Genomic DNA, 12192 nt, shown 5'->3' with positions numbered 1-12192 from the left:
GAAATCTCATCCAAACTCGGGAAACACTTGGCCGTTTCACAATGTCTGGACTGGTCTCCACCTAGCCTGAGGCCTTTGATCGACAGCTGATTCGTCCTTGAAGAAATCTCTTATGATATCGCTTGGAAACTGTTCGCATTCTGATGTCGTAGGCCCAGTATCCGAAGAATGTTGAAGAAATGACTGTATGTTTATACGATCCACCGAAAAGGAGGGGGGGGATATATCTTGACCAGCCTAAACAATGTATATCGTGGTCTAATGTAGAGCGAGCGATTATATATATCTACAGTGTGCAGACTATCAACATGGAATCCATCATTTGCTAAATGGCTGTATTGTGATTAATGAACACATCATACTTTAACCACTCCACGGCCGGAGGGAAAGCTTTATACAGCAAAGCTCAACGCGTGCTACAATCTACCGACATTACTACTGTGATCCTACAGAGGAACATCATTTTCATCAAGCATTGAGTCGTAACTATAGACATAGAAAAGAAGAAAAGTGACAAAGGACAAAGGAAATAAGGAAAAAGTCAAAAGCAAAATATATCCACCCGGAAACAATATATCCATATCATAAACGCCAAAGGACAGAGAAGAAAAAGAAGAAAAGGAGGAAAAAGAAGAAAAGGCACCGTGTTTGTCCAAGAAAGAAAGAAGAAAAGAAAAAGATGAAAGGAAACTCCGCAACAAAATCAATCAACAAAGGAAAAGGATTCAAGCAAATGGGGAACCTCATGTTCATCCCCGAGATCAAAAGCAAATATTGTTACACAATGCAGGCGCTAAATGCACATGGAGCGGGAAGATGGACCAAGCCAAATCCCCCGAGAGTAAGGGAGAACAGCCACAGCTGCAAGGGCCTCATATGAAAAGGAGGATGCAGCACAGACAGAAAAGTAGACTCGTGATATCATCAGGAAACAGTGTTCAATATTGGGGCGTGCATCGTCAATGTGTACCGCGACTTCATGGAGACACAATGGTGGAGTGGCGACGAGACGGCGCAGGGAAGGAGAAAGACGAAGACTGGGAAGGAGGGAAGGCAGGAGAAGAAGGAACAGTCATCGGCGGAGTGGGAGTGAGATAGGAACTGCCAAAGGACTGCGAGGTAGAACTAGGCATGGAGTCATAGTAGGGAGCAGCGTAGGAAGACTCGGAGGGCATGCTAGCAGCGATCTCATCGCAAAGAACTCGCATGCCAGGTAGGCCGTTCTTCTTCTGGCGTTTGTGTTCGGGGAACTCGAGGACGGGGCCGGGGCTGGTGCTCTCAGACTTGGGGGAGCGGAACATCTGCTCGTAGGACTTGAGCTGGAACTCAAGGGCGCGGTTACGGTCAGCGAGGATCTCGTTCTCGGCCTTAGTGGCCTTGAGCTGTTGCTGGGCCGTCTGGTTTTGTTGCTGTAGGGAGCTGACTAGCTGCTGCAGCTGCATGCAGCGCACCTGGGGCTGCAGCTTCTCTGAGAGCTGCGGTGTGACCTGTTCCTGGCGGATAAGGTGGACAATAATGGCAAGCATGAAGTCAATTAGGTAGATGGCTCCTTGCACGATGTGTTCCTTGGATTGAGTAAGGCTCTTGGAAGGGTTCCAGCCTGCACGCTCAAGGAAGAAATCGTGGATGCGGCTGTCTAACTGGCGGTGCAGCTCGCTGAGGTTGCTGCGGCGGTTGCCCTCGGCGATGCGGTGCTTCTCGCGCTGGTCATCTTCATTAGATTGTGCGCTGCCCTTGCGCTTACGGCCGCAGAGCTGCTGGAGAGGCGCCTTGCGGTTGAGGTTCTGTGGGGCCACTAAAGCCATGATCTCGCTCTGAGACAGATCATTGGGCCAATCGACCGAGTTGGACTTTTGCATGGCAAATGACTCTTGCCAGGAGCCTTCGGCAGAGTTGGCCGGCGAAGGGGGTGTGACGATGTGCTCCGCAGCTGCCCAGGGCGACTTGAATTGGAAAGTGTCCTGGGGCCCTGGGGTAGTAGGAACAAGGGCGTCCTTCACGTTGAAGGGACTGAAAGGACCGCGGGGTGGCGGAGGCAAAATTTGAGGAAGAGGAGGCAGTCGGCGCTCCTCACCAACATCAGAGGCAGTCATACTGGTGCTGGAGCTAAGAGAACTTTGAATATATGTTAGGGCATGCAGGCCGATACCAGGAAAGTGAGGCAACTCACGGCAGAGAGCACCGGCGGGAGATATCATCAGTAGTAGAACCCATTTCTTCATACATCGTAGTTGGTCGTTGAGAAATGCGTGATATGTGCAGTGACGAGTGTGTCGGAAGTGATTCAAAGTATGTCGAGAGGATATATACTGAAAGATCACGGGTGATTCGTGTTCTTGTGCAGATTCGGGTCGATGAGTCGTAGATTGAATGGCGGGAAGAGTGCAGATAAAACAGAAGTTGTATATGCACAGTAATGGACAAAGTGGGCAGGGCTATAGACAGAATAGAAAAGAAGCAGAATCGAAAACTACACGAGGCGAGTGTATACAATGAAACAATGGATAGAAAGGGATACCATGAGGGCTGGGGTGCATGTTTATATGTCGATTGGGATGGTACTTTGTTCCTTATTCCCAGATTCCACCTCTCCGGACCCAGGCGAGGGGAACCATGTACCAGGGCCGATCCTCGACAGACATGAAGCGCGGAATTTCGGATGTCATACAGACAGAGTGTGCATTTCCTTGCCCCACAGCTTCATCACGACGGGGAAGCAAGACGGGCATCCCGGGGGTGCTCTGGACCACTTGCTAGTGCCCGCTTGGGCCCGGGAAGAAGCGCCAGAGAAGAAAATAATTATATTCGGAATTACAGAGGGTATCTGTCACATCATGCACAGACCGAACCTCACATACCAATCTGTTAGATCGACGAATGAGGGGGATACGATCAAGACCGAGAGAGAGGTTCATGATGATCCAGGACCCCTAATTTGTCACCGAACTGTTGGGTGTCGCGATCGACACGGGGAAGATTTTAGTTTTTTTTTTTAGAGGCATTAGGGCCCTTGCATCAATAATTATCCCAATTAATGACGTTGAAGGTTCTGTAAACCTCCGCAGAACTCATTTGGCTGCGAACTGTTCGTGGGGATGAAGCCAAAAAGAGGGAGAAAAAGAAAAAGAAAAAGAAAAAGAAAAGCACTGAACAACTAAGGTTTACTTGCATATTCCACAGTATCTACGTACATCGCCGGCCATGTCCGTACTCATCAAATCCCCACTTAGATTCCCCAATAGATGATGAAACGCTCGCTGTAACACAAGCTCAGCATGCATTTCGATATCCTGCATCGATAGTCAGGAGAAACTTCTATGGTCGTGCTATACTATCAAGGGGTTACTCATTACCAACGAGCTAATACCCCTCGAGGCGCTTCTGGTAAATTTAAAATTTCCCTAAAGTAAATAGCATCAAGCAAGGACTGAAGTGTCTTGATAGATGCGAGGAGCTAGGCATCAATAAGAATCAGGATCATAGTTCCATATAATGAAGTGCGAATAATTGGTCCACGAGCAGGAAGCCATAAGCGCCATTGACAGTTCCAGCGTTAGGATTGACGGCAAGTATCATTAGATTGGTATTCGTCTAAGCGAATCATCGTAATAGTGTCAGAAACGACATGATCGAGGAAACCAGCGAGTTGGGACGAGACCCCAAGACCAGGGTAAGGTTCCTGTCAGGCAGCGAATCATTAGAATTAGAATGATTTGGAATAAGTTGACACACAGACGTTAGAAAGTTGACATATCACATTACGTAGGTAAAGAAATACTATATTACTATATCTATAATATTAACTAGTGAAGCCCTAAAAACCCTAAAGATGCACACGTTCCCCGAGTGGAGATAGCCCTATGTTGAGTCTTTCTTTCTTTATTTTGCATGTCCCTTAATCTCCAAAATATCAAATACCCTACTCCGTACGTGCATTTAATTAGATACTCATCCCTGGCTCTTTCCCTGTCCCTAGAAGAACCAATGGTGGTGGAAATAGAGCTGTCATATTGTGCCTTCCCGTGTCAACCAACAGTCAATCAGCGTGCCTCATGGCGACTCCATCCAAGACACTAGTCCCCACGTTCTGGCCGTTCGTATTCACAATCCCTATTATTCTACTCCGTATGTTGTACTCCGTATTATTCTGTTATTCTATTATTTATTGCCATGACAAAGACCCACATAAATTATGTGCAATTCTATGCATTCTACTCCGTACTCTGTACGCGAGCTCTACACAGAGATAACCTCACCTGAATGCCCCCTCTTTCGTGCATTGCAGACTCCAATCTGAAACTCAATTCCCAGGTTTCCCTGTTTCCAGCATATGCACGCGATCGGTGGCTCACACTAAATTCCACACGCCTCTGAGCTATCTGCAGATGGCACGTACCAGCAATAACTCGAGGGGAAACTCACTCACGAACCATTCGAGTTCGGTCAAACTCTATACATGATTGATCCGAGAGTCCCCCGGACCAATCTGGACCCTGAATAGCAATATTGAAATCTTTGGGTTTCAGAGATCAGAGAATAGACTCTGGCCCCGATCCCTGGGGCCGATTCTGAGGGTATCAGCGTGGGCGCATCTACCCCATAGGTTACGAGGTCGATCGTACCTCGCATTTCCTGTATGAATGCCGGCTGTGTGTTCTTACGGCTGTACTCCCTGAATGGTCCGATGATCATACTTTCGCCCCTCTTTCCATACACGGCATTCGCTACAACCTTGGAAGCTCGGACAGGATCCCCGTCCCGTGCGGCTCTCAATTGTAAGGAATAACCGTATACGGAGTACAATTTATGAGTATCCAATCTCCCGGGTCTTCTTTGCCTCCACGCTGTCATTGTAAAGCTTACAGTACTCTGAGCGCCCAATAAACGTCACCAATGGCCTCCTCCCTCTAAATCATTCTCAATAGTCGCCTTCCCGTGCCGCCCCCTGACCTGTCAAGTTTCAACTGTCAGCGACGGGGCGGGGACAGTCTAATTGCGGAAATCTTATTCGAACACTATGTATTAGTGCAGATGCGAATAACTTGACTATTTGATGATTTGAGATACTAACTGGAATACTTTTCGGGGCTGATCCTTGCTACGCGCTTAGGAACGCCTCATGCACGATGCAAGATCATCTTCGTTATTTTTACTTACTACTTCGTATGCCTGTATGCAGAAAGATGACCAGGATCAGGGATTGTAGGATAATATACCCACACGGGTCTCGAGTCCATGGTACGTGATTCGATCAGTTTCGTCAAGTGCAATATCGACCTGTCTCGCTTTCTGGGGAGAAGATCTTTTTTTAATCTTCGATTATTATTGTCATACTCCCTGTTTCCACTTCAAATCGCCCCTCTCGAATTCCGTACCTACAGTGCACTACTGCGCGTGTTGTCTCCACATTGGAGCGTCTAGAATTTCCCGCTCGTTCTACTGGAGTGGCGAGCACAGAAATGCAGACTCGTGTCAGACTGATCCCACGAAGGAAGGGGCTGTGTATCATCTTAGCCTATTCGATAAAGAGAGCTATTTGCATGAATTGATGAGCACTGTACAGAATACCCTCCCCGCCCAACAGCGTTGATAGACAATAATTGTCCACCTCATACATAAGGACTTTTAATATCGAAGACGGCATTAGCAGCAAGGGCAGACGATCATAACTGTTTCTCAAAAGCCATGTGGATCTCAATCCTAGCTTCGCGCTGGACAAAGTACAATATCATCTTGTAAAGTCCATTGCTGATTGCCCAAATAGGCAGCGAGCATCTACCGTTCAGAAGTACGTGGGAGAAAAAAGGTCCCAAACAACAACAAAAGTCCAAAGTTCTCAAATCCCCAATCCCAAGAACGAACATGCCGAAACTCTCTAATCAGTGTGGGCAGGAATAAATTCCCCGACTGGCGCAGTCGCCACCGGCTCCTGCAAGGACAACTTCTTAGTATACAGATCTAGCAGACGCTCGCGGTGCATAGTACATATGTTGCATGGACTATTTCTGGAACTCAAATTCGCTGCATCTGAGAGGTCACACTCGAGGGACGCCTCCGCGGTGCACGCATGCATCCACATACAGCAGACATATGCTCCCCCGTGGAGTTCGCGATCGAAGCAACATAGATACTGAGTGGAGTTCTGTACAACGTACCTTTTCCCTCTCGTTCTGTTCGTAGGGATCGTCTAGGTCGCCTGGATCTGGTTCCTACATGGTGCATTGCCGCACCGATTCGCACTACGGTGCGCTCAGGGCCTCTGCCATTTCCCATTACCTGGATCGCCAGTTGCCTCCAATGCAAGGCGGATGTATATCCTGGTCGGCCAGACCTGAAGATTTGCATGTTTATTCAGGTCCGGAGTACTGAGAATCCTTGTTTTTATTATTTTTATTTCTCGTTTCGGCGACATGCATCATATTCGTGCGATTTGAGTATGAGATGGCAAAGATACAGAAGCGGAGTTCACTGTGGGATAACTCCTTACCACTTTGACATTGCCCTGCATATTATAACAAAGTCTCCACGGTTAGTCCGTAATCTCGAATGCCAGCTCATTTCTTGCGCTCCTCTCCACTTTTTCAGTTCTTACGTGCTGTGTCCGGGCGGGCCTGTAGGCAAGAGGAGAACATTACCTACATACCACGATGGTGGTTCCTCGTATTCTGCTCCAGTTTTTGTCTTTTCTCAAGGAAGAAAAGAGGGTCGATGTCCACTCTCGGTGCCGTCAGACCCCACGAAGGGTCTATCTTGGCAGTTCCCCGTTCGCATCAAATGCCGATGTAGATCAGGGCACTAAAAAGCTGCCCAAAGTACGAGTACGTACAATATACAGTATACAACGTCTATGAACTTCGATACTTCTATCCAATCAGGTCATGATCGGTGCTGCTCGGCTCACATTCATGGAAGATCCCGCGAAAGTATATTTCGCCCTTATATATCCACGATTTTGACACTGAGAGATCAGAATGGCTGCTAATGCTTGAAGGTTTTCATACAAGGGACCCGAAACTCACAGAAACGAAAAGAACAGAATAATAAATAAATAAATAAGAAAAATAGAAAGACACCATAGGCGGATCGTTATAGCCGCTTCCTGTTCCCAACCCTCACTGCCTTTCTCTTTGATTCTATACAGTGATGGCTCTATATTCTGTCTTGTGGGTTCCAGCTATGCAGGCACGGTCTGGAGCCGATGTAGGTCGACACATACGGTAATAGATGCGAGCACTCATCCAATACCCCCTCCACAGTCGTCACCACTACTCTATCCGATATACTATTTCGTATTAGTCTAAATGGCTGGATTGTCTGTTCCCTGTTTTTCAGGACTTGGAGTTCGTCCCTCAAGATAAGGCTCTAGCGACCGTAGGGCTAATGCACAGTGATCTTCAGAGCGTAAAGATCGCCAAATCCCCTCTCCCAGCCACCTGGATCCAGCTCTCTGCATGCATATTTAGTCGCAATTAACTATGTCGTAATCACTAGAACCATTATCTTGTAGGCACACTGCCGTAGACGAATATCTCAATATACAATATATATTCCATAATAATTCAATATCTACTCCGTACGTAAGTAGCATATATATAACAATACCCAAATCCTTCTATGATTGGCCAGTCTATCACAACGCTCAACGTTCCAGCCACCCCATATCCTCTCCGGATAAAGGAACCAACTAATCCGACCAATCACGCTATGATTTACATTCATTCCCCATTTCAAGCTAGTTACGATCCTGATCTTTCGCCTTCGGGAGGGGCCTTCGAATCGGATTGAGCGACGCGGCCCGGCGCGGTGGATTCGACTTATCGAGTTTTCCCGATAATCTGGATTGGCTCTTGACTCCATTTTTTTGGTTGTTTCGGATATTTTGATGCAAGTCGCAGGATGATCCTGAGACGCACATGGTAGCTTTACTACCGAGTATGGAGGTAGCCCTATATTGTGGCACGTACTATCATCGTATCCCTAGCATGTACGATGGTTATCTTTTGACACGTACAACATGACCTACCTACTCCGTACTTGGGGAGATATTTACATCGCCACGTAGAATAGTGGTTTACGTTCTCCATCGCCATTGTCTTCTTGACACTATGTAGTATAACTAACTCTCTCTGGTTGACTCTCAAACTAAGTCACAGTCGGGGACCAACAATCGCACACATCCCGCCTTACGAACCCCGAAGATGGAACCCAACACCCATTCAGTGGACGATAGGGTCCCGGGAATGACTTTCCTAGCTCCCTCCCGTCTTCAGCCCCCTCTGCGCGGTCTAGTCCCCCAATCCATGTTCCTTGTCTCGATATTCCATGACCCATTGAATGCCACTAAGGCACCTAGTAGCTAGTCCGGCCAAGGAAGAAAAAGAACAACGCATACACTTCATCCACATGGATTCGTTCTACCCAGATCCTGTGTCTAGCGTCTAGCGCTTACTGCATACCCACCGGGATCCACTGTCTTTGTGGCTGGTCAGATATGTCCTCGGATTGATGGGCTTTAGGGGTGGGTAGTAGGTATGTAGCTAGAGACGATGTAGGTAATATGCTGTACTTGATACACGGGGAAGTTGTGTGTGGATTGCGGATGTGAAGGTGGGTGCTGTGTTCGACTTTCCCGTGCGGGATTTGGAAATGGAGCAGGCTAGATTCATGGGTCTTTGCGGAGATTTGACTTTATGGATCTGGTAGAAGTTGATCTGTGTCTAAGTATCTTGGAGGTTAGAGTTGACGCTTAAGGGTTGAACATGGCGTGGCTTTGTTATGAGACGGCATTCGTGGATATATCTCTTGTCGGGAAGAGGCAAACCTGCAAAGTGGTTAACGCTTCGGGCTTTGGTGGAGTATGGGAAGCCGGACGACTAATCCATGGATGTGTCTAGACTATATTGACGAGCGGCAGCCAAGTCTGCGAAAACGAATGTCTATGGGATATGCCGAGGTTCAACGGGTCAAAGGGACGTCGCTGGCTCTTCCAGACTACCATGACTATAGATGTGCACCAAGGGAGCTACATTTCTCGAGAACGAATGTCCCAGGTAAAAAGAAAAATTAACAATTACAATCATTATCTCGCACGCAACTAGAATAAAAGACAATGTTACGGCATTAAAAAAGCTCAAGGAATGTTTACACAAGAAGTACAACGAGAACCAAGAACCCACCCACAAGCCCAAAGCAGCCTCCCCTCTTGGTACATCAACAGGGAACGAGCAGGGTGCAAAATGCAACCTAATGCATTAGGATGTGATGAGGGAATACTGGAACATAGCAAGACAATCAACACACAAAGGATGAGAAGGACCCCCGGGGATGCGTCTCCCGAGGTCAGAATCCGTATTGCGAATTTTCTCCACGAAAGACCGAATTATTATCGTAACAACTGCAATGTGGAACGAATATTGAGCTCGTTGCTTGGTAGACTTTTGTACAAAAAAATCCCCAAGGTCATTTGAATCCTCCACCAATCAACCCCTCACAGAAGCTGGGCAAGGGCACCGAAGAGAGCGGCGAGGCCGACGACGGGGACGTTGGCGCCGGTCATGAAGGCAGCACCTTCGCTGGTCTCGGAAGAGGAGTCAGAGCTGGAGGTGCCAGATCCGCCCTTGGAAGTGGTGGGGTTGGCGTTGGTGGCATCACACTTGAAGCTACCCTTGATGACATCGTCGTTCTTCAGCTTGCGGAGATCGTCACAGCTGAAGTTGCCGCGAGTGCTCTGCATGTTGAAGCTACCCTCGACATCCTTGAGAGCACCAAGAGAAAGCCTATTCACTGTTAGTATCTATGCGAAGACCAAGATATGGGACCAAGGACACTTACTTGTTGAAGGTACCGCTGAAGTCAATGGCACCGTTGACACGCTGCAGCGCGGGCAGGCTGATGGTGGAGAGCTTGTCATCGCGGGCAATGGTGAATCCACCATCAACGGTCTTCAGGACGGGCATGCTGATGTTGGAGAGCTCGGAGTTGTCCTTGAAGACCAAGTCACCGGTCTGGGTCAGGTTGGGAGCGGAGAAGGTCTCGAACTTGGTACCCCAGAAGCCGAGCTGACCGGTGAGCTTCTCGAGGGAAGGCAGAGAGACAGAGGAGATGTTCTGGAAGGTCATGTTGGTACCGGTGCCCAAGTTGGGGAGGTCGACCTCGAGGGTATCGTAGTTACCCGAGAAGCTGATCAGATCGGTGGCGTTCTGGAGGTTGTTGATGTTGATGGTCCTCAGATCACGGTTGTTCTGGATGCTGAAGGTACCGACGGTCTTGAGAGTGATACCGTTGAGGTCATTCAGACCAGTGTTGGCGATGCTGACATCACCAGCCTTAGTGACACCCTTGGTGAAGGAGAGGGACTGGAGCTTAGGAAGGGCCTCCCAGTTGATGGAACCAACGGAGTCGAGCTGGGGGAAGTCGAGGAGGGTCAGGGTGGTGAGTCCCTCCAAGTCGAAGGCCTTGCCGACCGTGGTGAGAGAGTCAGCGCTGATGGAGCTGACGTTCGCGCCACCGGAGCAAACCAGACCACCGGTGATCTTCTTGACACCGCTGAGCTGGAGCATGCCGCTGTAGGACTCGTCAATCTTGACATCACCCTCGATGGTGGAGCAGGAGTTGATGCCGTCGGCATCGCTCTGGGTCTTGATCTTGGTATCACCGCAGTCGGCTGTAGAATGACACTGTTAGTGGGTGTACCGATAATGCCAGGAACAGAATACTCACAGGCAGCGAAAACAGCCTGGCTGGCAGCCAGGACAGGGAGGATGTACTTGAGAGACATGGTAGATTCTAAACCACGAGATGTCAGCGACGAATTTTGATCGGATTTTTCAATCAGGGGTGGTGAATGTACCGATTAGAGATATGGAAAAGCTAGAGGAAAATTCGCAATGAGTGATTAGAGAAGAAGCGCTTCAAAACGAGAGAGGGAAGCGGAAATACTGCGAAAAGGCAGGAACTCTCAAAATGGGGTAAGAACGAATGGACGAAGGTTGGAGGAGAGCGAAATGAAGAGGAAGGAGCCTTGGGGCGAGGAAAGGGGAGGTGGAGATTGTTTGTATTCTAATCTTACCAGGTGCCACTTTTTCACTTTATGTATATGGCGATACCAAGGGGGAGAAACACACACAGTACCGCATCCGGCATGTCACCGTGTCCAGGGCAGTGCCAGGTATTTTAACACCGGTTTCATACTATTTCACCACTGTTAACTAGAATTACCAGAATTACCAGAACACTGAAAATTACCCTCAATTACCAAAAAAGGAAAAATAGAAAAACAGAAAAATCTCAAAAAGCTAATTAAAAACTCTCAATTCTTAAATAATTCCAGACCAACCTTGGAATTCCCTGCTTTTCAGCGCTAGTTCCCCTTTCTCCATTTGGTTATTTTGTTTACTCGGTAATTCATGATTCACTATTTCCATGGATGCGGAATTGGAGTTCACATTTTGATATGTATTGTTTACGGAGTACGGAGTAATGAAATATAGGTTCATCACTTTCAAATTAGGCTATGCACTCGGCAAGGTACCCTGTACAAATTGCAACTGATCAGGCCTCGGCATCGTATGAATGATACGTATGTAGGTATTTGCCACAGTAGATTCTGTACAACCATACGGAGTACTACAACATATACTCTTTATGGAGTACAAATTCGCAGTCTTGTAGCTTCGCTTCGGTCTATCAAAAGTACGCAACTATCCTCGGTGTCTCCGACAACAAAAATCCCATGCAAATTTATGCCCTTCGAGAGCATACAGCGTTGATACAGCAGGACCTAATAAGAATGCATAAATACTAGCTTGTAACGAAGGTCCAATCCTACTAGTATAATTTGACGGATCAATCAGAAGTCCACTAACCGATTTATGGCCCCATCCTATCGGCTGTTGTCGTCATCGACGGAACCAAGCTCGAGACTCGAGACTCCTGTTGATCTTCAGTCTTCAGTTGTACCTTTGTTTCTCATTGGATATTACTGCATCTATATGAGACGACACCCAACCCCTATAGCTATTATTATACAATATACATCGCAATCGCTCAATCCTTCTAACACTACGGTGTACCGGAGTACTCCGTACATATATCACCAATTCTCCCGAAGCGCTAAACACGCAATGTTCAAACTTTTTCCAAGCTTCTCACTTTGATAGTGGCTGATCTAAATTTGCGGGAACCCAAGCCTTC

At 47.7% G+C, this 12192-nt stretch overlaps 2 protein-coding genes across 2 annotated transcripts; both read right to left on the bottom strand.

Moving 5' to 3' along the window:
• Nucleotides 1–977: 977 nt before the first annotated feature.
• N7525_004557 (putative HLH DNA binding domain protein) lies at nucleotides 978–2226 on the bottom strand (the record flags this gene model as incomplete). The annotated part of the gene is made up of 2 exons (XM_061213054.1): nucleotides 978–2115; nucleotides 2171–2226. The coding sequence occupies 2 exons, from the start codon at nucleotides 2224–2226 to the stop codon at nucleotides 978–980; spliced, it is 1194 nt and encodes a 397-aa protein (XP_061070075.1).
• Nucleotides 2227–9487: 7261 nt separating this feature from the next.
• ecm33 (GPI-anchored protein Ecm33) lies at nucleotides 9488–10786 on the bottom strand (the record flags this gene model as incomplete). Its single annotated transcript, XM_002565650.2, has 3 exons — nucleotides 10720–10786; nucleotides 9832–10663; nucleotides 9488–9776 (listed from the first exon to the last, which is right to left on the bottom strand). The coding sequence occupies exons 1-3, from the start codon at nucleotides 10775–10777 to the stop codon at nucleotides 9488–9490; spliced, it is 1179 nt and encodes a 392-aa protein (XP_002565696.1). The 5' UTR covers nucleotides 10778–10786.
• Between the last annotated feature and the right edge of the window lie 1406 nt (nucleotides 10787–12192).

The sequence above is a fragment of the Penicillium rubens genome (assembly GCF_028828025.1).
Source record: "Penicillium rubens strain IBT 27055 chromosome Unknown utg000002l_segment0_segment0, whole genome shotgun sequence".
Lineage (NCBI taxonomy): Eukaryota > Fungi > Ascomycota > Eurotiomycetes > Eurotiales > Aspergillaceae > Penicillium > Penicillium rubens.
Note: the sequence above shows the minus strand (reverse complement) of the source record. Positions and strands in the feature narration are given on the sequence as shown.